The sequence below is a fragment of the Vipera berus genome, assembly GCF_964194415.1.
Source record: "Vipera berus genome assembly, chromosome: 5".
Classification (NCBI taxonomy): Eukaryota; Metazoa; Chordata; class Lepidosauria; order Squamata; family Viperidae; genus Vipera; species Vipera berus.
In genome coordinates this window covers 48,279,422-48,304,347 of record NC_138207.1, presented here as the reverse complement: position 1 = coordinate 48,304,347, position 24,926 = coordinate 48,279,422, and the positions used below count along the sequence as shown (strand labels likewise).

The following is a 24,926-nucleotide window of genomic DNA, read 5'->3' as shown; positions in this document are numbered from 1 at the left end:
ATGTGCCATCTATGCGATTAGATGAGAACAATAGTGAAGTCTTACTTGATTCTTTATACAAATTGAATTGTGCATTAATCCAGACTTGAATTACATAACTTCTTAATCATTAGTGTTAGGGTTTGCATAGATCACTCTATCTAATTCCTTTGCATATCAATTAGTTTTTCACTTTTCACAAGTTAGTTTGGGGATCACCATATTGTAATACTTACATTCTCATGGCAAGATTTTTAGCTAAGCAATAATTAATCTGTTACCATCAGATGTATTGGCTTTACAATATCCAGAATTCCTTTGGTCATACTAGCCAGGAATTTTACAAGTTGTCTTGGCAACACATCTGGAAGGCACCCAAATGGAAGTTTTAGTCTAGTACAACCTGCTTCTTATTTAAAGATGGTGGGGGTTGGAGCTAGATTTGTCTTTTGCCTTTGGTTTCTGCAAAACATAGAAAGAGAGTGAAGCTTCATCAATTTTTTATCTAGAATTCTGTGGCAGTATATGTAACATTAATAAGTTTGTTCGTGGCTGCTATATCACACCATTATGTAGCCAAAAGCTTCAGCAAAGTTTTCTAGCTTTTAAGCTATGAATAACTTCTCAGCTTTTAGCTTGTTAATTAGAATTGCTTTAAATATTGAAGAAAAAAATCTCTTTGCCATTTTAAGTTTTTGTGCTTGGCCTAGCAACGTCTTTTTGATGAAATTTTAGCATTTTGCAGACAGTCTTACCTTTTTAAGAAAGTATTTCTGGTTTGTCACGTGGAAGGCCAAACAGGGCCTTTCCAGTGCTATAGCTTGTGCTTATTCAACCAGGAACTTAGGACATATAGAACCAAACATTTTTTATTTTCCACTTCAGAGCTAAAAGTAACACACACATACACATGTCCTTCAGCATATCTATTTGTCCAAATTAGGTTTGCATTGCAGAATAAATTGAGGCAGAGTGACTCTCATGCACTGTATCTCCTTCTGTCTGCTGTAAGATGCTACAGTTCCTACTGACTTATAATTCCAGAAAGGCACTCTTCTATCATGTCCTGGTGCCTTTCCATTCAAGTGCCATTGCGTCATTTAGTTCTCTTGTTTTGGGAGCTATCAGAGTGGTATATACAGTCCACTTTCCTTTAAGCACTCAGAGCAGAGAGATATTGATGTTTCATTATCTCAAGCCTCATAGTATAGAGCTTTACATTACTTCCACCACCCACCACTTGGGGAGAGGGGTATTTCCCTTTCTTTTACAGTGTGCATACTGTCTGGTATTTTGGTTACACTGACCACTAGGAGGCAGTATGTGACTCTTTTTGTCCTTTTTGGAACTCCTCAGATGTGAGTAGATGTTACTTTATATACATAATATCATTGTTTGGGAAATTACCTGAGAACCATATCTGGTTGTTTCTTAGAAACCTTCATTTTGGTGGTTTTCTACATGGTGTATACTGTATTCTTTCAGAACAAAGTTTCTTCTTCTATAGCTTGTTTTGAGGGAAATTTATACTCTATATTCTATTTTTTTATTCACAGCTTCACACAAATACAGTATATGACATAAGGTATAGATATGTAACTACAAGAATCTACAATTAATGCATATGATAACGTAACAACACTGGTAATAATTTACAGGTAGTCCTTGACTTACAACAGTTCATTTAGTGACAGTTTGAAGTTACAGTGGCACTAAAAAAGTGACTTATAGCCATTTTCCACACTTATGACCATTGCAGCACACCCATGGTCACATGATTTACATTTGGATGCTTGACAGCTGGTTCATATTTATGATGATTTTAGCAGCCTGGGTCATGTGATCCCCTTTTAGAACCTTCTGACAAGCAAAATCAATGGGGAAGCTGCATTCACTTAACAACCATGTTGTTAACCGAACAATTGCAATGATTCACTTAACAACTGTGGCAAGAAAGGTTGTAAAATGGGACAAAGCTCACAACAAATTTCCCAGTTAGCAACATAAATTATAGGGTCAGTTGTCATAACTCGAGGATTACCTGTATCACACTTCTCTCTGTATCCTGCTGCATTATAGTTCTCTTATTAATTTAATTTAATTTATTGAATTTAAGAGGAGTATCCTGAGGCAGTCAACTAAGAAACTATTAGTATACGTTCCTGGATAACAAATACATTTTTCTTTTATACAGTCAGTATTTTTCTTGTAGATGTGATAATATTGTTCAGATCAGGTGCTGCCATAACATTTTTGTTCATTTGGCAAGATTCTGATACATCTGCTTTACATGCTAGAATCTTTTTATAGTGTAGTGTAAGTACCTTGACTACTTTAAGATGTGTGGCCTTCATATCCCAGAAATTCCCAGCCAGTATGCTATGAAGCACACATCTTGAAATAGCCAAGGCTGAGAAACACTGGTGTAGAACTTCTCCAATAATCTATGTATCAAAGAATTGCCAAAATTTAAGGGGAAAAAATCTTAGTGTCTAAATTTAGTTCTCTTTTCTTGGATGTTGTGAGTGAATCCCCGGTTAAATTTCCTTTCATTTTGCTCCTAACAATTATATGGAGAAAATTAGTAGAATCAGAAGATAGTTAGGGGATTAGAAGGGAAGTGTCAGCCGTCCCAGGTAAACGAGACAGGAAACACAAATTGTTGACCTAATTCTACTTTATTATAAGGCTACCTTTACAAAATCTTGCAAGTCTAAAAGTTCTAACTTCCTGCTGCCACTTTTATCTGCATAATCTATTAGGGCAGGTGCTTCCTAAGTTTCTTTCTCTGTCTCTTAAGTCACTGGGAGTTTCTGCCTCTCTTGTCTGATTGTTGCCTGATTGTTTCTTAGGCAGCATCTCTTCCCCTTGTTCCCCAACGTTATGCACACATTCCATTTCAGGAAGTATTTTTGACCAGCTTCCACTGAGATTCGTGGTGAATTACTGTAAACTTTTTTGAAGGAGTGGGGATGATACTGCAGTGAAGAATGGTGACCAGATTCATGTTGGCCAGCAAAATCTCTCTGATTGTGAGCTTGCCTATTTGCACTCTAGACAACTGCTTCTTGTGAGTAAACTACAGGAACTGAAGTTTTCATAGTTTTTGAGTTGAGCAGCTGGGAGTCAAGATTCCACCTAAGCTCATAAACATAGTATAGCTCACGGGTAGGCAACCTCGGCTCTTTTATGACTCATGGACTTCAACTCCCAGAATTCCTGAGTCAGCTATGCATAGCTGACTCAGGAATTCTGGGAGTTGAAGTCCATGAGTCATAAAAGAGCCGAGGTTGCCTACCTCTGGTATAGCCTATGCAGATGTAAAGCTGAACGTCTTTTATTGCTCATTTTGGATCTAATTAATCTACAGTTAAATTTTCTTTGTGGCAGGATAAGGATTTTTTTTTTCCTGTATCACAAAGCAATAGAAAAAAAAAGTTTTAAAGACTTAAGAATGTCTTAAGCTTAGTAAGGAGATGATGTAAGAAAGTAAAAAATAAAGGGAATAGTTACTCCAAAAGATTGCTTTTGAATACAATGGAATTAGACAAATGACCTGGGCCTTCATGGGAGTGTTTTCTTGTTATTATTAGAAGTGTAGGCAATTGGTGGAAATAAAAATAAAGATAAGCGTAATATGAACTGATTATTGTTGACAGAGATGTGGATTGTGATGCTGACTAATTACAGAGTGGCATTAGAGACTAAAGTATTAAAAGGGAGACAAAAGAGGGAAAAAGTGGGAAAGCTTGCCCTTTCTTTTTCCCCTTGTTTGCAACAATTTTTCATTTGGGTTATAATATAATGGCAAGAACTCAAAAAGTGGCAAAATTGTGTGTGGGGGGGGAGGAGGAGATTGTTAGAGCAATCGGCAGAGAGAGGAATTACACCATATTTTCTTCAGAAAATGTTTTAACAACTTGCCAGTAAATTAGTTGAATCACTGATAACTAAATTAATAGCCGTGGAAAAAAAGAATTGCTGAAAGACTTAATGATGAAAGCGGAGATGAAAGAGGAAGTTAAGAAGATGGAAAACTCTGTAAAATGAGTGTCTGGAGATATAAAACAAATTAATGACAAAGTGGAGATTTTGGAGAGTAAGACAAGTTATAAATAAAAAATTGGAAAGAGAATTAGATAACCTGGCTGTGTGGATTTGAGAGAGAAGGAATTTTGTTTGAGGCTTCTGATGAAGATATTAGAAAAAATATTAAAGTCTTTTGTGGGGGGGGGGATTGGGAAGTGGAAGATACAAAGGGAGAAATTGATAAAGTTGATAGAAAGAATTTGAGATTTCCAAGAATAAGAAATGTTCTAAGGCAGGGGTGTCAAACTCAATTTCATTGAGGGCCGCATCAGCATTGCGGTTGCCCTCAAGGGGCCGGGTGGGTATGGCCTGGGTGGGCGTGGCCTAATGGGTGGGCGTGGCTAGAGTGTGCATAGCCTACTGGGTGGGCATGGCCAACTCTACATCATTCGCATCAAGGGTGCCTATGGGGGCCTGGGCAGGAGTGGGACAGATCTGAGGGTCTCTGGCAGAAGGAGGGTCTCTGGGCCAGGGCCAAGGCAGTGGGGGCCGTTCCCTCACTGTTTCCAGGATGGCTTCGCGGGTCACATGAAACCACTTCGCGGGCCGGATCCGGCCCCCGGGCCTTGTGTTTGACATGTCTGTTCTAAGGGATGTTATGGTGCACTTTGTCAATACGAAAAAAAAGGGATCAAGTTTTGCAGCAGTATTTTAATGCAAGACTGAAGATCAATAACATGATATAAAGAAATATGTTTAAAGAAATTCTTATTAAAATTTTTACTGATCAGAAATAATAAAAATGTTATTTTTTTTAACTGAAAGATAGATCCCATTTTGATGGGACAAATTGAAAAATGTAATTTTTATTTTTAAACAGCAGAGATTTTGACTAAGTTCTGTTCAGAAGAGGAGAGAATTTCTAGAAAAATTCAAGGAAGAGAAGATAAGATTCAAATGGAGGTGTCAGGACTACATAAAAACTTCAACACATTCAACAGGATATTGAAAGGGATGGTGCTGAATTAGGTCTACAGGTACTGATTTTTTCTAAATGTTTGGCTTGATTATGGATTACAAATGCTTAATGTAGAATATAAATTGAGAAAATGCTCCACAAAAGAGGGAAAAAAGGTGATTTGAAAAACATAACATAATACAATTTGCGTACAAGAGATATTTATTAGAAGAAAGGATATAAAATATTTGGTTTATGAAAATTTGGGTGAAGAACAAAAGAAAAGAAATAGAATTGTTTTGTATATTAATTTGTAAATTAATTAACAACTAAAAATAGAACTTGTATTGACTGATGAGCATGGCAGATGTGCTAGAGTAGAAGTTAATTTGCTGAGACTTTGGAAGACTTTTCGAATTCATGCCCCAAATGAGAATGACGTACTATTCTGTAAATGATGTATGCGAAAATTAATAGGTTTTTCTTATGAAAATTGGTGTTTGATAGGGAATTGGAATGGCATAATCTCTGCACAATTGGATAGAACGTCTGAGAAAAACATTAAAATCACTCAAGGTAATTTACCAAAAGGTTTTGCTTTTTGTTTTTGTTTTGATTGATATTTGGAAAGAACAAAATGAAAATTCCAGAGAATGTACCTATTTTTCAGAAAGATATAGCTCCTTGTCAAGAATAGAAATAATCTGGATTTCAAAGAACTTGGATACTAAAGTTTCTAAATTAGAAATACTATCAAAGATTTTTTTTAAGATTATAATCCTGTGAGTTTGGTTTAAAAAGAAAATCTAGTTCTTTCACATGGAGACTAAATGAAATGTTGTTACAGAAAGAAGTAATGGAGGATTGCAAAAAGAAATTAGAAGATTTTTGTTAAAATATACTTTGGGTAAAAGGAACCAATTTAAGAATGGTTTGGGATGTAAGTAAAGCTTTACTAGAGATTATTTTAACCTCTTTTAAGAAAAATGGATGAATATATAAAGAAACAATGACTTCAGAGTTCATTGGGGGTTGTCCAGTGTTTTTTTAATACCCGATACTTCCTTCCAAAATGTTCTCAATCTTTTCTCCAATGCAATATGGAAGCAATAACATCAACCTGTCTTAGAAGGTCATTAAAATGAATTTCTTAAATCAATTTTGACATTAGAAACACCGAGTATTAATAGCAACTAATTGAAATGCAGAGCTACATCAGAATTTTATTCCTTTCTAGGAATAAATCTGAAATGAAATTAGTAACAACAACAACAACAACTATTTTTGTGGATTTGTATTAAAGCACAAGTGATGTAAGGCATAAAATTGCAAACATGCAAATGTATCTTCTCAGTATTTTCACCTAAGCAATTTCCATGTTTGTGTTTAGGCATTTACAACTAGCTTGTTTTTCCTCTAAATTTTTTAATTTATATAATATCAGCTATTTAATAATTCAGCTATATTTTCTAACTGAAGCTACTATAATGTCACTGCAACAGAACAGAAATTTTTGTAACATTCAAGAGCTGGCCTCAGAGGATCCAGTGCATTTGATCTAGTTGTTTGTGGCATTGGGATTTACTGAGGACAATTTTCAGATCTAGGAAATAAAACAGTTTTTAAAATGTGTTGCTCGGGCTATGATGTCTGTGGCTTTTCAGAGCTCCAAGACAGTTTTCCATCTGTGACAGATTGGTTACAGAAGAATCATTGTCTGAAATGATGGGGAAAAATATAGGAGAAAACTGAAGATTAATACAGGAGGTGAGGCAGGGATGAGGAACAGTTCAACAGGGATATAGAAGTTGCTTGATCTACAGGAACAGTGACCATATGTCCTTAATTATAAAGAACAGCCCTTCATTTCCTTTAGTTCTATCTTTCTCTCTTTCTGTCTATCTATCTATTTATTTTTGGTTTTGCCCTTGAATTTTCCTTTGTAAAGGAAAGTTAGAAACTAAACAATTTTCTTATTTTTATGAAATACTTTCAGATTTGCCCCCTTCTCAAGTTTGCCTTTTATTTTTTCCATGAAAATATGGTCACTGTTTAAATCATGCAAAGTACTCAGACTGTATTTTGTATCTTTCCATTTTGGGGAGAACTTGAGGGACATATTCAATTTGTTGTACAGATCCTCAGATCTAGGCTGAATGAAGTTCACCTTTTAAAAGGTACGAGCAAATGTCTGACTTGAGAGAATGTCTAGGTTAGACAATTATATTGGTGCTGGAATATTCCATTTTTTTAAAAAAAAGCTTTCATTTTGTATTTCAGGATTTTCTTTGCAACCTGTGATGCCACATGTAGAATCAACAGGATATTTTTCCAACTATCCAAGGCAAACTTGTAGAAAAGGGCTGTCTTGCCCTGTGAGCAGCAGCCTTGGTTGACCAGGAAAATGAAAGAAAATGTGCTGTTTTATCTGATGGGTCTCTCTGTGGCCACAATAATGGGATATCCTTCCAGGTTGTCTTCTGCGGATTTGGATGCCACCCCCCGTATAACAATTGTCTATAACGGTAAAGGAAATCTCTGGTTTTCTGGAATTAATATGACATGCTAATTTTGATGCATCTTGAATGCATGTGAAGAATAATATGTAGATTGTGTGTGTGGGTGATGGTGGTGTTTGTGAATATTTAAAAGATTTTAAATGCATTCATACTTCATGTTTTGTATAAGCAAATTTCTGGATTCTCTGTCTCTCTCATACACTTTTTGTGACACTTTCAAGGCTAACACATTTAATTTTGTAGACAAATTGTAACCGCCTGTTTGGTGACTATATTTAAATCAAGAAAGAAAAAAGTGATTTTTTAAAATTTCAGGTAACTATGCTTGCGATAAATTAAGAAGTTCATGGAATACACTGTAGTCACGTTATTGACCTCTGTGTTCTTTTCATAGCCTGCTTTCTTGAAGTTGGGAAGGAGGATTGATAGTCTGGTGACCCTTTAGTTTAAATTATTCTACAGTAAACATATTCTAATGTGAAGCAAATCTTAAAGGGCAATTTCTGTAAACCATGTTCCAAACATTTTTGTGGCAGACATTATAATATCTTGAAATATGCAGTATAACTGTTTTGAAATTTTCAAATCTTTTGAAAGAACTGTTGACAAAAATTAACTTCTTCCAAGATCCAAATCTGGTCGTCTCTGAAATGGGATATGGGTTAGTCAGTTTTGATTATTGGAAGTTAACCCTTATCTCTACTCACCAGTCGGAGATCCATGTATGGAAATACAATGAATACAATAAATGAAATACTAAGCATTTATTCCATAGTTTCTTGAATTTTACTGATAGGGTAGAGCCAACAGAGCTATTTGCAAGTATTTGCTTTATTATTTTAATGCTAAAGTGATAATAGTTGCATCCAGTATTACACTAGCTGTGTAGTCTTTTGATTTCTGTTACCAATTATGGAATATTCACTTGACTTTTTGGTGGTAGAATTGTGATTTGCTACTGTGGATTCCAGAACCTTCACAGCTCTGTGATACAGTAACTTAATGGATTTATGAGATAATACCAAAGAGATACCATAGTTGTTTTTGTGAGGCTGGAAACAATAGAGGACTGTTGTACATTGGTGATTTGCATGAGTTATATAAGCCATTAATATTAATGTGGAGAGAGTGCACTATGATGTGAATGAATGATATAATAATGGCAGTGTGCTGATTCTTTTCATCTGTTATACTAATGGCTCTATAAACTGGACTGTAGGAAAATCCAAAATATTAAAACTATCAGTTTTATTACCTTCACTGAAATCTATTGTTCTGACTTGAAATAATTATTCACACTTTGGATAGGCTCCAACCTATGCAGTCCAAAGCAGGTGATGTATTGTCAAGGACCTCACTTCTCCCAACCTAAGGATACCAGGTTGGGAAACTCTTCCCTAAATAAACCATGGATATTGGCTTGTTTAACTATTCATGGATTATCTTACAGAGCACTTATCGCAAATGAAAGACTCTTTTTTGAGAGGCCCCATTAGGTTTGTTTCCCTTAGAATTGTTCCTTATTTTACTATGAAAAGAAAGGGAGAGGAAATTCTGCTTTAAGAGCTGTGTGAAAACTGCCACTGATGATTACATGCCAGGTTGAATCTGTCAGCACTGCTATCTTTCGCCTCAACATGCATGTCTGATTATATCAGCATCTTGGTGCAAATCCCCAGGCTCCGCTTTCCTGGGACTCTGCATTCATTAGAAACGCATGATCAGACGTTCCTTCATGACGGCAAAGGAAATGAGGAGGAATTCTGTTTGGTTTGCATGAGCCGCCTTGCCCACAGCTATCTTGCACATTGGTTGCCTCTGGGTAGTTACCTGGCTTAGAAGACTGAATTTGTCAGTTCCAACCATAGAGTTTGCTAAAAATTTGAATAATCTTATGTCCTTTCCTGTTTAAGAGAACAAATAGCAAAGTGAGGCCATAAATCATGTCACAGAAGCAAAAAGCAATGAGTCCAAAGGAAAGGAGCACAAACTAAACCAGTAGCTACTCCAGAGGCCAGCAGCCAAGCCAGGACACAGGTTTAACAGCAGTTATGAGCTACTGGCATTGTTCAAAAATGCTAAGAGTTCAATCACAAAGAAGGCTAGGCTCAAGCATTGAAAAATCAGAGTGCTGCAATACTAGTAGCTTCACTTCTAAAAGCAGGAAGAAATAGATGAAGAAATAGACAAGGACAGCGCCAAACATACATTTGATTTAATTTAACTTACATTTACATTTAGCTGAAGCTTATTTCATTAAATACAATGAATATGTATAATTATTATAGTAAATATGTACAGAATAGTATTTTATCTTTTGTCACATTAAAAATTCCAATTTGAAAGAGTGTTCTAACTATGGAAGGCCCCTGGCACTGCATTTAAGACTTTTGCATAAAATTTTCTCTCTCTATGTCTATTGCATATATAGCATGTGACTGCGTCTATGTATTACACCCCCAGTTTAGGCAAGAAATATGATTTAGTAGTAAAGGTCTAGTCTGCAGATTATTTTTTTAATCATGCTATCTTGTAAGTACTGTATATCAGATCATATGCAGCAGATTCCAGTAAAATTTATGGAAGTTATTATCTTGATAGTAAATATAAGCATTCCAATCTCTAATTGTGGAGATAAAGCCGTGGTAAATTTGATATGTGTGTGTATAAATTGTTATTTAAAAGATTGTGCCCACCATCTTGAAAAAGACAATGAAAGCTCCCTCTTAATAGAATATAAAATAACAGAATTGGAAGGGATCTTGGAGGTCTTCTAGTCCAGGGCTTTTCAACCGGTGGTACTTTGGCACCTGCAGGTGGTACGCAACCCTCCTAGACAAGCGTAGTGGGAGAGGGGAAAGAGCTGAAGTGACACAACCCTGAGGGAGAGGAAGCTGGAGCTGCAGGACTGTCGGGCTCCGCAGAAGCCCCAGGATCGCTGCAGGGTTCCAGCTCATTGGGACTTCCGGAAGCAGCGCATAGCTGGAGGTGAACCAAAGAGAAAAGGAGGTGGGAAAAGGAGAGGAGGTGGTTTTGGTGGGAAAGGGGAAAAAAGACAACAGGGAAAGAGAAGGGGACAGAGCACCAGCTGCAGAAGGAGAGCCCAGCAGGCAGGGAGGAAGAAGAGAGAGGGAGAAGAAGCTGCGGAAGGAGAGCCCAGAAGGCAGGGAGGAAGAAGAGAGAGGGAGAAGAAGCTGCGGAAGGAGAGCCCAGAAGGCAGGGAGGAAGAAGAGAGAGGGAGAAGAAGCTGTGGAAGGAGAGCCCAGAAGGCAGGGAGGAAGAAGAGAGAGGGAGAAGAAGCTGCGGAAGGAGAGCCCAGAAGGCAGGGAGGAAGAAGAGAGAGGGAGAAGAAGCTGCGGAAGGAGAGCCCAGAAGGCAGGGAGGAAGAAGAGAGAGGGAGAAGAAGCTGCGGAAGGAGAGCCCAGAAGGCAGGGAGGAAGAAGAGAGAGGGAGAAGAAGCTGCGGAAGGAGAGCCCAGAAGGCAGGGAGGAAGAAGAGAGAGGGAGAAGAAGCTGCAGAAGGAGAGCCCAGAAGGCAGGGAGGAAGAAGAGAGAGGGAGAAGAAGCTGCGGAAGGAGAGCCCAGAAGGCAGGGAGGAAGAAGAGAGAGGGAGAAGAAGCTGCAGAAGGAGAGCCCAAAAGGCAGGGAGGAAGAAGAGAGAGGGAGAAGAAGCTGTGGAAGGAGAGCCCAGAAGGCAGGGAGGAAGAAGAGAGAGGGAGAAGAAGCTGCGGAAGGAGAGCCCAGAAGGCAGGGAGGAAGAAGAGAGAGGGAGAAGAAGCTGCGGAAGGAGAGCCCAGAAGGCAGGGAGGAAGAAGAGAGAGGGAGAAGAAGCTGCAGAAGGAGAGCCCAAAAGGCAGGGAGGAAGAAGAGAGAGGGAGAAGAAGCTGCGGAAGGAGAGCCCAGAAGGCAGGGAGGAAGAAGAGAGAGAGAGGAGCTCAACCAGCCAGCTGATCACCAAGGTAGTGGTGCATATTAATAAATATGGATAAATTCATCATACATTTATCAGTGCAAAGGGAAAGTGGTTCAGCAAAGGAACCGCCACCGAAAAAATTAAAACTGGTGCTTTTCTTTCCTTTTTTTTTCTTACAGTTTGTAACATTTTATTAGATTATAGAATAAAATATAGAATTACAAAAGCAAATAGTAGGACACGGTGGGGAGGAAAAAGGTGGGGAAAGTTAGGGGGAGAAAGGGAAAAGAAAAGAAAAGAAAAGGCATTGGCTTCCAACTTCCTGTGGAAGCAAGCATTAACATCGAACCTCAGCTTTTTACTTTTCCATAATATTATAAACTAGCCATTTCTATAACAACAAATGCATCTAATCAGTAAAACCCAAAATCCCCACCCCCCTTTTTTTTTAGTCATCAAGTTTCTGACACCTTGCTAAGCACTGGTGGTACTCGAATATTGTCACGTCCTAAAAGTGGTACAATCTGAAAAGGTTGAAAAGCCCTGTTCTAGTCCACCTGCTGCTCAAGCACAAAACCCCACACCATTTCAGACATGGCTGTGATTGCTTTTTCAAATGACATATATATCAGGAGTTGCAAGGAAAGAGTGCATCCCTTCATGTTCTGCTATACTAGTGAGTGAGATTGAGTGCTTTTAACCATGGAATCCTTCCATGCCACCTCTGAGAGTTGGTGAAGCTATTACTTTTCATGATAGGCTACTCATGATTATGACTCCGCTGTCTCTACTAGTTATGTTTTATTACACTTATGTGAACATTTTATCTCTTTTTATCATTTCAGGTTTTTTATGTTTATAACGTATTTTTATTTTATGAGCCATATAGAGTGAGTCTCACACTATAGCACACAAGCACTGTGAAATAAATGTTACAGCTTATATGATTATGCATGTTTGCAATGGTTTTGAAATCCAGTTCCACAGTGACAAGGTAAATAAATATATGACAAGGGCCAAGTGGTTGGCAGCTGAAACTAGAGGATAACTGAAGATTGAGAAGGATAGTGATCATTGGCCAGTTTTGCTAACAGAATCTTAGATTTTTGAATGGTGTTTTAGTTAGAATTGAACTGCTCTCTAAGGAACTGCTCTGAATAAATAACAGACTATTTCCTAAAACAGCATCTCATTCATCTATAATTGCTATACTGAATAGGGCAGAAGTTCTTTTCTTCCTCTGAATTGTTGATGTTCTTGGTCTTTTCAGTGGATATTGCTCATAAGGAAATGACGGCTCATATTTGTCGGGTTTGGCAGTTTTTGCATCAAGATGTTCCACTAGATTCAGAAGTTACTGCAAATATATCAGTTGGCTTGGGATTGAACAGAAAGTTTGGCATAATCTCCATGCAATAATCCTGGAAATATTAAGCTGTCAGGATCCATATTATGTATTTCCAGATTGGTATGAAAGATGTTTCTGACTCACGGGTGTTCAACATGCTTTGGTCATGCTGCAGTGGCATAGAATTCATTCTTGTAGAGGTTGTGATCCTCTAATATATGCATCTACATTGAGATTGTGCTCTTGAATATTGGCCATGCTATTTTTTCTCTAACATATTTACCTGTAGCAGTGCTTATCAGGATTTGAACTCTTTTTTTTTGGTAAATACAAGATGGTCATTCTTTGTAGTACTATTTTGAAAAAACAACAGAGGAAGCCAAAGAATTGGGCTTGGTGAAAGTAAAGAAGTGCAAAGCAACTACCCAGGCACAGGAATGCCTATTACAGGAGAGGCCATGCAGTCTGAGTTCAAAATTGCATTAAGACATTATAAGTAGTAGTGATACTGATAAGACCAATAGGAGGTGGGATTGTGTTCCTTATGGAATCTAGTTCCTTGAAGCACCCATTGGTAACTCATGTAGATTGCTGCTTCTTCTCACTCTTTTAAAGTCATTTGGCATATTATTTCCCAGTCTTCCTTTATGTGGACCATTATATTATAACTGGATGCTTAAAGAAACAAAAATTGTATCCTTGGCCCTCAAGGTAGCAAAGACTTGCTTGTTGTAATAAGTTGCAGATTTTGAAACAAGTTTTGGAGGGTTTTTTGATACAGGTATCCATCAAGACAGAAACAAATTATTGCAATGTAGCATTTCATCAATATTGTGCACTCCAGTAGTAGACTTGATATCACCCTTGGTTTCAGAAGCACATTCAAACAGAAGGACTATCTTCCAGTAGGGTTTATGATAAAAGAGTAGTTTGGGTAGAATATAGTACACAGTTTAATTGAGGACCCAGATTGTTGGGGGCAATATGCTGACCCTGTAATCCGCTTAGACAGGGCTGTAAAGCACGATGAAGCGTTGTATAAGTCTAAGCGCTAGTGCTATTTTAATGAAATACCCAAACTGGCAAAAAACAAGAGAGAACCCCAAAAGTGCTGACTGGGGAATTTCAGAAGTTAGAGTCCATATATCTTAAAGTTGCTAAGGTTGAGAAACTGTTCTAGAGGGCAACAAGGGCCATATGACAAGACTGCAGTTTTAGCACAAGAAGTATAGACCAAATTTTGTTGTCTTTCTGGAGTGGATTTAAGAATAAGGATGGGAGCAGCAAGCTTCTCCTGCCGGAGATCTGAAAAACAGACCAAAAATGGTGTTATTTTGTTGCTAAATATTGCTATGGTGGTCTCAGGATGCTGGTGGCAGCTGTATAGAATCCACATGTTGTCTATTTTAGGATTTATCCATGCTTTATTAAATCATGGTTTAGTACATAAACCCAGGTCCATGCAACGCACTGAACTGCACACCATAGTTTACCATAAGCCACTAACAAGCAAAACACATTTTGGTTAACAGTAGTTTGTGCATGGAGAATATATTATTAAATGCATTATTGTGATTTATCACTGAATTTACATAATGCCATACAATGCCCAAATATGAGAATTTCATTTGCAATATAGGTACTGCTCAGGATCTATGTTGAAACCTCTGTTTAGTGTTTATTATAAGAAGGAAGTTTTGAAATGTGTCCTTCAAGGTTTAATGTAGCTGACCTGAAGGAAGAGACTGAAATGATAGCAATAAAACATGTCAACATGTTTATAGCTGCTCTCGTTCAAGGATACAAGGCTAACATAAAATTCTTCCTGGCAAGCGGTTTGTGCTAGCAGCTTCTCGTTTTGAATGAAGTTTTTAAGATCTTGAACATCAAAAATAACCTGTTCTTCAGTTTCAGTCAGTTTCTTACCCCAGGGTTTTTTCATCCTACAACACTGAAATTCTTTTAAAGTGTGAAGAAATAAGACATCCACTCGGCCATAATCCTCTACAACAAGTGACAATGGATGGTCTAAGTCTAAATCATTGAATTATGTTGCCTGCCTAGATTTTGGAATGGCTGTTCATATTGGAGTAAAATTATAGCACTCAAAATGTGTGCTGAATATGTGCTTATAGATAAGACTGCAGTGGCGAACATTTCATTGGGAGCTGGCAGCTTTCTCTGCCTCGTATCCCTGCATATTAGTTGGACTGAAACTCACAATCCCTCAGCCAACATGGAAGTTGGGATTTATGGGGTTTTATTTTTCAGCTCTATAGTTTAAACACCTTCACATTTTTTTAAAAAAAAATCCAACTTTTTTAAAAGATCCAAATAAGTTTATTTTTGATGTTAAATTCAAATACGAGACATTCAGTGTGCAGAGATAAAGTGATGGGTAGATTGCAAGAAAATGTATGAAATGATAAGATTAAAAACTATTTTGTAGCTTAGCCGGCTAAGCAGCTGTTGATACCTGTAATAATATATTGATAATGAAGAATGCTAGAAAGGCCAATAAATGCACAGCACCTTGGGATTTCCTAAGATTAGATTGCTCCAAGGCTTGGCTAATTACCACTGGCCTTAGGATGGTCACAATCATTACTATACCGGAAGGAATCTGTTAGGCAAGATAAACTAAAATGTCATTGTTTTCTCAAATATTAGGAAAATTCATTGACCCAAAGCAGCCCACAAAGGTTGTCTTTATAAAGGTTGGGAAAACAATTCACTGTGTTATCTTAGGATGACTGAAATTAATAACAGTTTTTTTTTCTTTGTCTGTAGTAAAAGGCCTAGTTGGTGCTTTTTGAAAAGGAGAGATCTTAACACAATATTGATTTGTGACATACTGATTTAACTAATAGTATTTGGATTATATTTCTCTGCATTCAGCCTATTTGTATGATTAGTGACCTGTTTTAAATCTCTTCAGTGTGTGGTTATTGGGTTGTGAACATTTGCATCCTTGCTGGCAATCAAGTCACAAACAGCTGCTGAGCCTTCAGCTGTTGCTTATATTTTGGGGAAACTGCATACTAGAGTGTTCATTCAACACACCTGTAATGCCACAAAGCTGAAAGTCTATAGAGCTGTGGTTATTCCTTCTTTCCTATATGGAGCTGAGTCCTGGACTCTGTACAAACGGACTCTGCTAAATGAAACAGCTGGAGAAATTTCACATGTGTGCTCTCTACTCCGTTTTCGGCATTCATTGGCAAGACCATGTCTCCAACCTGGAGGTCTTGAATCGCACAGAATCCACCAGCATTTAGTCCTTAATTAGAACCAAGATGAGAAGGATGGGTGGATGACTGCCATACAACTCACCGGTTCAGTTCTTCCCTTATGCTCAATTCTGTGCTTTCACGGAACTGCACAACAGCGAGTCTTCAAGCCAAAGGACTGCCTTTAAAACTTAAAAGCTAATAATCCTACTGTAAACTCCAGGCATAAGCTGACAGTCTTTAAAAAGCTTTTGGAATGCTCTGCTTCTTTTATTCATACCCTTTCATGAAGCTGACCTTACGGTTTAAACCAAGGGGTATTATGACATTTTGCTTTTAACCTAGACTTTTGCTATTCATTTTTTAGAACTGAAACTATCAACTGCTGTTATCATCTCATTGTTTAATTTTAAAATCTTCTGAACATAATGTTAGTTTTCTTTATATTAAGGCAGGGGTGTCAAACTGCCGGCCCGCAGGCCAGATGCGTCATGCCGAAACCACGCCCACCCCATTGCCGGCAATGGGGAAAAAGTCACGATATGTCACGACACGTCAGGTGACGTTGAGAGTCTGATACCCCTGTATTAAGGAAAGCCTTCCCTTTTTGTTTTCCTCTTTTATTGTTAGAATGATCATTCTCAGGTCTTTTCAGTTTCAGTTTCTGATACAAACCTAGTGTAATATCCACAATATTATGAATAATCTGTAGTTAGATTCACAGTCTAAGACTGGTAAAAATTTAATTCATGACTATTTAAGAATTTTTTTATTAGTTTTTCAATTTACAACCTATATATCTAGAAAGCATCATGGTACCTGGATAGTCATCAATTGAATAACAGAGTTTTCAATACATAGTTCGAGTTACATTATCATAGTATCCGTCTCTATTTCCCTCAACATTCAATACAACATATTTAAAATAACAGATTTATAAGAATAGCATGGTCAATTAAAGAAGATTTTGTCAGTCCAATTTCAATGAAGTATATCTATATCCTGTTACTAAATTTTATCTAATTTTGATGTTAATTGTAGTATACAAGTTTAACCTTTGACATCCCAAATAGTATTCACAACCCAAATTTCCCTTATTTTATTACACCAAAGATTGTATCATGTAACATACACCCAATAGTTAAATAGCTAACTTTTATCTAATAAACGTTTGTTTCATAACCTAATACATCCCAAGTTACCAATCAGAGAACTTTTATTTATCAATCTACTTCTACTTATACATAACCAAAATTTTAACATCAAACATAGGATCCATAAGCCAAATTTCCATTATAAATATAAATAATGGAAATAATATATATAAATTTATAATATTTGGAATAAGCCTAATAAGTACTTAAATACCGTACATTTTAATTCTATCTCACGAATATTTTCTATTTCAGATCCTAATAAGTCACTAATTACTAACAAAATGACCTATAATAGTTCTCTAGGAATTCATTTTTTAAATCTAACTCTAGGTTTCTTTTTTCCCCAGTTGGATTTCCAGACCAAGGGCTTTAAATTGCCAAGTAGGTCTTCCTTTGCTCGCATGCATATTATTTGCATCAGAGGAGGCCATCCAACCATCAGCAATGTACAAAGGCTGAACCATTTATAGTCACTATATTGTTGCCATGTTAATTCCACTCTTTATTTGCTCTAACATCTCTGTCTGCAGTTTAGTCTGGATTCTTCTTCCATCTGGATTGATCTGTTTTAAAGAGAAAATCTTATCCAGTTTTATAGTTAGTAGTTGACTGTCCAGGGGCTTTCCACAGGTTGTCTTAGTTGGTCTTCGGCGTCCTCTATGTTGGCATCACTATCTTGCCTGTAGTGTACTTCTGAAGTTAAAGGCTCTTTAGAAAGGGTCAAAGGTTGAGTATTAAGTTTTTCCCTAGTTTGTTGTTGGTCTTTAGGATTGTCTGTCATAGTAGTAGTTCCTTGTACTTTAAAAATTGTAGGTTCTTTGAGTAAAGTCAGTTTTTGGATAATAGTTTTTTCAGTATTTTGTTGTTGTTGCTTATATTCCTCTGTCTCAATAGTAGTATCTTCCAAGTTTCTTATATTCTGAAGTGTAAATTCTTTAGTTGCAGTCTGGGTTTCAGTTTCTAAATTAAAGTTGGCATGTAAATTATTTAATCTGGAGATAGACATCTCAGTGACTATAGATTGTTTCAAATATAAGGTTATAATCAAGCGAGGTTTGTGGCTGATCGTTCTCCATTTTGTAGTAATTATAAATAGTCTTTAGTGGAGGCTATTTTTCAAACAAAAATCAGTAAGTGTCCACCTCCTGAAGTCTAAGCCAAATTCATCCCCAGCTGTTTCAGGTTTTTATCTTAATGCCAAGATCAGTCCAAAATGTAAGCAAGCTTGTTTGCCAATGGTATTTATTTGCTGTAACAGAATTGTTAAATTAGCACCTAGGGATATAGGTATTTCCAAACAGGGTGGGTTTTTGTAAAATTAAGAGTATTCAGGTCTGATAAATTCAACATTTCCAATTATCAAAAAAGTCCTTTATTGTTCCAAGGGTTCCAATCACAATTGCTACAACAGTATATTTCTTTTTTCCTAAGTAACTTCAATCTGCAAGTCCTTTATTTCATATTTTTTCCCAAACTTCTTTTCCTCAATCCCAGCATCTCCCAGTATAGCCTTCAGTTTCTTTAACATCTGATCTTAACCAACTCCATGTGAGAGTTTTACTGATTTTCTCTTCTGTATTCTTCAAGTATTGACTGTGCATTGGCCTTGTCTTCCAATTTACAAATTGGTTTTCAGTTGTTTCTTTTGTATACTCAGCCTTCTTCACCTTTATTGTTTCAAGAGCTGTTCTCAATTGACTTCCTTCAGCAGAGTTTGTTGGCTTTTCTTAATGTAGTCATTCAAGCCATGTTTTCTCCACAGTTTGTTTCACTATAGGAGTCCTACATGCACTTCAGCTCATAGCCGCCCATATCAAGTACATGATTCTGGGAGGGTCATAACATTAAAAACAAAATATATACAGATAATAAAATAATATAAGAAATAAGACACAACAGCCAGAGAATCATAAAAAGCCTTCAACATAGCAAGAAACAGGCTCTATCCCATACCTAGGGCCCCAGAGTCAGGCACAGAACCAAGTCTTCTAAGCCTTACGGAAGGCCAGCAGGAGGGGGGGCAACCTATTCTCAGGAGTGATGATGTTCCAGAGGATGGGTGCCATAGCAGAAAAGGCTCTTCTCTGGGGCTTCTTGACTGACAGAACCCTCAACATGCTTCTCCTGTTAGATCAGACAGGACCAGTAGAAACAACTGGGAAGAGGCGGTCCCATATGTAACCTTGGGGAATGGAGAATGTAAGGATTTATATTCCTTGCAGCCAGCTGGTTATTTTCATTTTTTAGAGAGTCGTTGAGGCCACTTGGAAGTTTGTCTGTGTCATTAGGATCACCTGAGTGGTGCAAATGGGCGTGGAGCCTTCTTGGAACTGCTGAAAGGACTCTGTTGTAGACTGAATAGATGGTGTTATATCCCTCCCCCTCTATTGAGAGAGGGCTGTTCAGTTTTGACATAGATGGCCTCTTTGACCTCTTTTTCAAACTTGCGGTCCTCTCTGTCCAAAATGTGGACTTTGCTGTCTTCAAAAAAGTGGCCTTGGTCTGTCTCTGTCCAGTAGATTTTTGGATCTGTTTCTATTCTCAGTCTTATATTCTTCTTGAATGGGTTCTAAATTATATCTTATTGGGATTGGATATTTTCTAAACTTTTTAAATCTAATGTGTATTTTTTGTGATTAGATGGTCTGATCCACAGTCAGCACCTGGCAGTGTATTGCAATTCAGCATAGAGCTTTTCCATCTGTTGCTATGTAAAATGTAATGTATTTGATTATGGAAGTGACTAGATGTAGAGCCAACTTTGTTGCTGAAATAATGTGTTAACCACTTACAACCCATTTTTTTTACAGAAGTCTTATCTATCATCATGCATTATTGTTTCTAGTCCAAATTTTTCAAACATTTTCAGTGAAGTTCCTCTCCCACTTTTCCATTAAAGTCATGGAAAAAACATCCGAAAAGTCTGTAATATTTGATTAATTATGGGGCAATAACTTTGGCTAAAGGTAGTACAAATCCAGGAAACATTTCAACACTGCAGGTATGGTCTAGGCCTAGGAAATATCCACAGGAAAGAAATAATCAATTAACCTAGATTAATTTCTCATGTTTTATTTTGGGATAGGCAAACTTGTTCTCCACAAGCTCCCTAAAGTAGCTAAATTTACCCTTGATAATTGCTAGCTGAGTTTGGACTAATGTTGCCTGAATTCAGTTGAAGACTATAGGTTTTGCATTAATTTCCATCTCCCAGCTTATATAAAGAAAGAATCACTTTGCTCTAACTTGCAATGACATTCAAATCAAGTAGGTTTTGGTTAAACTAAAATGATACATACAGCAAGTTCTAGTTTCTCTCACAGGTATATCCTGCAGGGACATGCCGATGACTCATTTAATCCTTATTTATGCATCATCTATAGCATCAATTGCTATTCTTCCCAAACTACTGCTGTTGTAGTAGCAGAGGGGTGAAACCTATTTATCAGTGCTCTGTGCTAATAATGGATGCTTATGGGGACAATTTTATAGAGGTAACCTACATTTTGAATTGCAAATCCAAATACGAATCTTGTGGTTGCTCTTTGGCAAAGAAATCCTCAATATAATAAATTGTTTGGTTACAACTAACAAAGAATTGGTACAAAATAAGTTTCAAGTCATAGTTTGGAATAAATTATTGAAACAATTATAATTGACCTGATTGCTATGAAAACAGTTCATAGCTACAGAACATTAGGAATGGAAAAAGTGAAATAGCTGGAAGAAAGGAATACATTTAGCATTGACAATTATCAAATCAACACAAGGCAGCAAAACATTTGAGCTGAAGAATGTTTAAGTTTGCAGGTTTATTAATAAGCTTTCCTGTAAGTCTGGCAAATAATGTATAGCATTTAACTTGTGCTATAACACTTCTCATTGTAGCCAAAATTAATTTACATAAATGTTTTCACTTTAGTACTATACAGTAATAAACTAACTTAAGTATATACAACTGCTGACATAAATTGTTTTCGGAACCTGTTGTGATATGTTGATTAAAAAATAAAATTGCAGAAGAATTGGTAAGGGAATCCATACAGAATAGAAATTGAACAAAGTAATTATTTAACATTTGGGGTTACAATCGTTTTCTAAAAATCTACAGTCCCTTTGAAATAAAATTAGACTTTATCAAAGTTAGAACATAACATCCTAAGGTTTAGTAATACAGTGAAACTGTAAATTCCTTGCCATATTTATTTATTATTATTATATGAAGTCCAAGTGCATATTTTTGGGAAACATTTTTTAAAGCACCCAATTATTTGCCTATAAAAATATCAAAAGTTCTATGTGATTCAAAAGTGACCCATCAGGGGATCTGTTAAGCAACCTTTTTTCATTTTCATATTTATCCCCCAAACAACTTTCCTTTAATATTGAAATGTTTTTTTCCTCTGATTTGGAAACACTGGTAGTTGTGCAAATAAAACCTGAATTTATTTCAAATAAATGCTTGATTTGTAAGAATCTATTCTTGTAGACTATTTCCTACATTCACGTTGCTTAGTTCTGTACACTGTGCTAGTTATCATGGGATGATTTTGGCATTACCAAGCTAGTCCATTAGTTAGTTCATGGTTAAAGAAATAATGGGATGTGTGCACATTGAATATAGGAACCTGATCTCTGTGAGGAATCTTTTCCTCTTCCTTCAGAGTTTTCTGAAATATGGACTATGTGTCGTTGCTTTGGTGTTCAGTAGTGCCTATTTCCTGCTATTAGTAATGAGTGAAAAGGCAACAAAAATATTCAATCACCTGAAATAAAATGAAATCAATATTCTTAATCATTCTTAGAATAAAAAGGCAGGTTTGCTAAATCGAAGTCGAGACCAGAACCCAACTATGGCTAGAAGGAGCTTCTCCTGTGACGAATAACATTCAAATATGACTCAGGTGTCTCCTGGATAGTATATTTCTTCAACCCAGCAACGTTTATACTGACCAGGGTGCCATATTCTTCTGACCTCCAATGTAAGGCTATTTCAAGATGAAAAAGGCTAGATAGAACAAATTGATGAACCCTTGAGTGCTCTGAGTTATGTAAAAGTAGTTAGATTTTCAACCAGTACAAAGGGAGAGGATATGTAGTAAATGTGGCCAGAGTGAACATTTCCACAAGGGGAATTTTCTTTTCCATGCTGTGATTCAGAGCAAACTGAGAGACTCTAAAACCAGCCTGACAAGAGATTCCTCTGAACCTTAATCAACCCTACCTCACACTATACAAATATGAGGAAGTCCTGGGAAAAGTTTGTCTGAACACTGTAAGTGTTGAACGTAGTTATGTAGAGAAAACATTTTGTGAAAATTATATTTAACAGAAGAAGCAAAAGAGAGTTAATGTAATGCTACGTAGACCAAAAATGGATTGTGATTAAAGATGATAATAAACCCCAGCTCTATTGGCCAGATAGGGAAACTTTTAATCACTAGTGATTTATTCATATGACACACTTACAAATTAGCCAACCACAATTTATGGTAGGATGTTGTGTGAATGAATGAACCTTTATTGTCAAAGTACAACCATGTATACATTGAGATTGGCTGAGCCTCCCACCCCCTAGCTTACAGTGACACAAACCCTCCATCTTATTACACCATGTGAACTAATTGCACAACACACCGGCCTCGCAAGTCAATTATGCATAAAGTTTATAAAAATTATTTCCCGTTCAAAAGCCTAACAGCCCATGGATAAAAGCTGTTTTTCAGCCTGTTGGTGCAGCTGGCTATACTCCTGTATCTCCTATCCAATGGTAGGAGAGTAAAGAGGTACCATCCAGGGTGTGAGTCATCCCTGAGAATTTTCCTCACTCTTCCAAGGTAGCAAGCCCTGGCAATGTCATCCAGTGGTGTCAGGGGACAGCCCACAATGTCTTGTGCTGTGCTCACCACCCTCTGTAATGCCTTCCTATCTGTTGTGACTCAGGGCCAGCCTGTGGGTCCGACAGCCGGCTCCGATGTATCGGATGACTCAGATGAGGGGGAGGAGGGAAACGAACCGGCTGATGATGGTTTGGAGGCTTTGCAGAGCCCTCAGCCGGGGACCTCTTCTCAGCTGCGTGAGCCCGAGAGTGCGGAGGAAGATGACCCACAGCTGGCCCTGTTCAAGGACGCCCGACGCAGGAGGCAGTCGAGCAGGAACAAACAAAGAAAGGCTGCGGGACTCCTCGGGAGGAGGCACAGGGAGACCACGCCCTGAGCTCTCTATAAAAGGAGTGTTTGGGGAGGGGCTGGTTGCTGAAAGCAACTTTTCCGCTTGAGAAGACAAGCTCTAGTGTTTTTGTTAACTGCGTAATAAATCTTGGCAGATGCCTTTTAGCCTTGGACGCTCTCCAGTCTCTTCTTTCTGAATAGGGGTTTGCCTTATTACAAGGCCAGAAGAGGGCTGGTTCAGAACAGTTTGCTTTCAGCCTCCCACCCCTTATTACTACGATGGAGCAGCTTCGTGCCGAGAATGCTCAGCTCACCCAGCAACTCACTTTGCTGGCAGCTCAAGTGGCTCAACTGCAAGCTCAGGTACATGCTGCACCCCCACCCAGGAGGAAATGTCAGATAGCTATGCCGGATAAATTTGCTGGCAATCCAGAACTGTTTCCTGCCTTCCTGGGACAATGCCAGCTTTTTATCAGCGTGAGAGCAGCTGATTTCCCCACTGACCGAGATAAGGTGGGATTCGTGTTGAGCCTTCTGTCGGGGGATGCAGCTCGTTGGGGCACGCCTCTGCTGGCACAGCCTAGCCCTTTGTTGGATAACTTTGGGGGGTTTTGTGACCATATGCGCCTCATGTACGAGGACCCAATTAAGGCGCAGACCGCCACCCGACGCCTGAAAGCTCTGAGGCAGGGTCAGCGCCCCCTACAGGCCTATATCAGCGATTTCCGGCTGCTTAGCCAGGATTCCGCCTGGAATGAGGCTGCGCTCGTGGATGCCTTCCAGGATGGCTTGTCGGAGGAGATGTTGGATGAGCTGGCCCGCGTGGACATTCCCTCAGACCTGAATGGGCTGATCCATCTTTGTCTGCGGATTGATGCCCGGCTGCAGCAGCGAAAGAGTCGCCGTGCCACCCCACAGACCCCTGCCGCTCCTGTTGTGCGTGAGCCCCCAGTCCAGAGGGAGGAGCCAATGGAGCTGGGTGCCGCCAGGTCCCGTCTCTCGGTGACGGAAATGGACAGACGACGATCGGGGGGGTTGTGCTTTTACTGTGGGGACTCTGGACATTTGGCTGCTTCTTGCCCGAAGAAGCGTCAGCGGGCATCAGTGACCAAGCCTGCCCCGAGAAAGTCCCCTACTTTGCTGTCGGGAAACGGCCCGAGCCCGATCTAGACGGTGTGATAGATCGGGCGACCCACAATGACCACGCCGAGCGACGCCGTTCCGACGGTGCCTGTGAACCTCCACGGCATTTGATTTTGGAGGCACGTCTGATCCTTCCTGGCAAGCCAGAGGGGATTCCGGTCCATGCCTTAATTGACTCTGGGGCTACCACTAACTTTATGGACTCGGCCTTCGTGGCCAAATGGGCTGTTCCCCAGTGTCCGGTGGATCCGCCCATGCTAGTGGAGACCATCGATGGTCGAGTGCTCTTGTCCGGGCCTATTACGGCCGCCACGCAACCCGTGTGTATGGCCATCAGTTCCCATGTGGAGGCCATCCAGTTTTACATCACTTCGGATCTGCACTTCCCCGTGGTCTTGGGACTGGCGTGGCTCCGGGCGCATGATCCACAGATCTATTGGTCTCAGAACTTGGTCACCTTCCCAAGTTTGCAGTGCGTGGA

General features: G+C 38.5%; 1 protein-coding gene across 7 annotated transcripts in view; it reads left to right on the top strand.

The window, feature by feature from the left end:
• SEMA4G (semaphorin 4G) overlaps positions 1-24,926 on the top strand; it is a 119,243-nt gene that overhangs the window by 50,500 nt on the left and 43,817 nt on the right. For 3 of the 7 annotated variants that reach the window (XM_081329359.1, XM_081329360.1, XM_081329361.1), the window contains 3 exons: positions 4,889-5,045; positions 5,474-5,542; positions 7,247-7,491. In XM_081329359.1, coding sequence (XP_081185485.1) covers positions 7,371-7,491 — 121 coding nt within the window. In that variant the 5' untranslated portion in view covers positions 4,889-5,045; positions 5,474-5,542; positions 7,247-7,370. The remainder of the gene's footprint in view (positions 1-4,888; positions 5,046-5,473; positions 5,543-7,246; positions 7,492-24,926) is intronic. The other 4 variants (XM_081329362.1, XM_081329363.1, XM_081329364.1 and 1 more) reach the window with 3 other exon arrangements.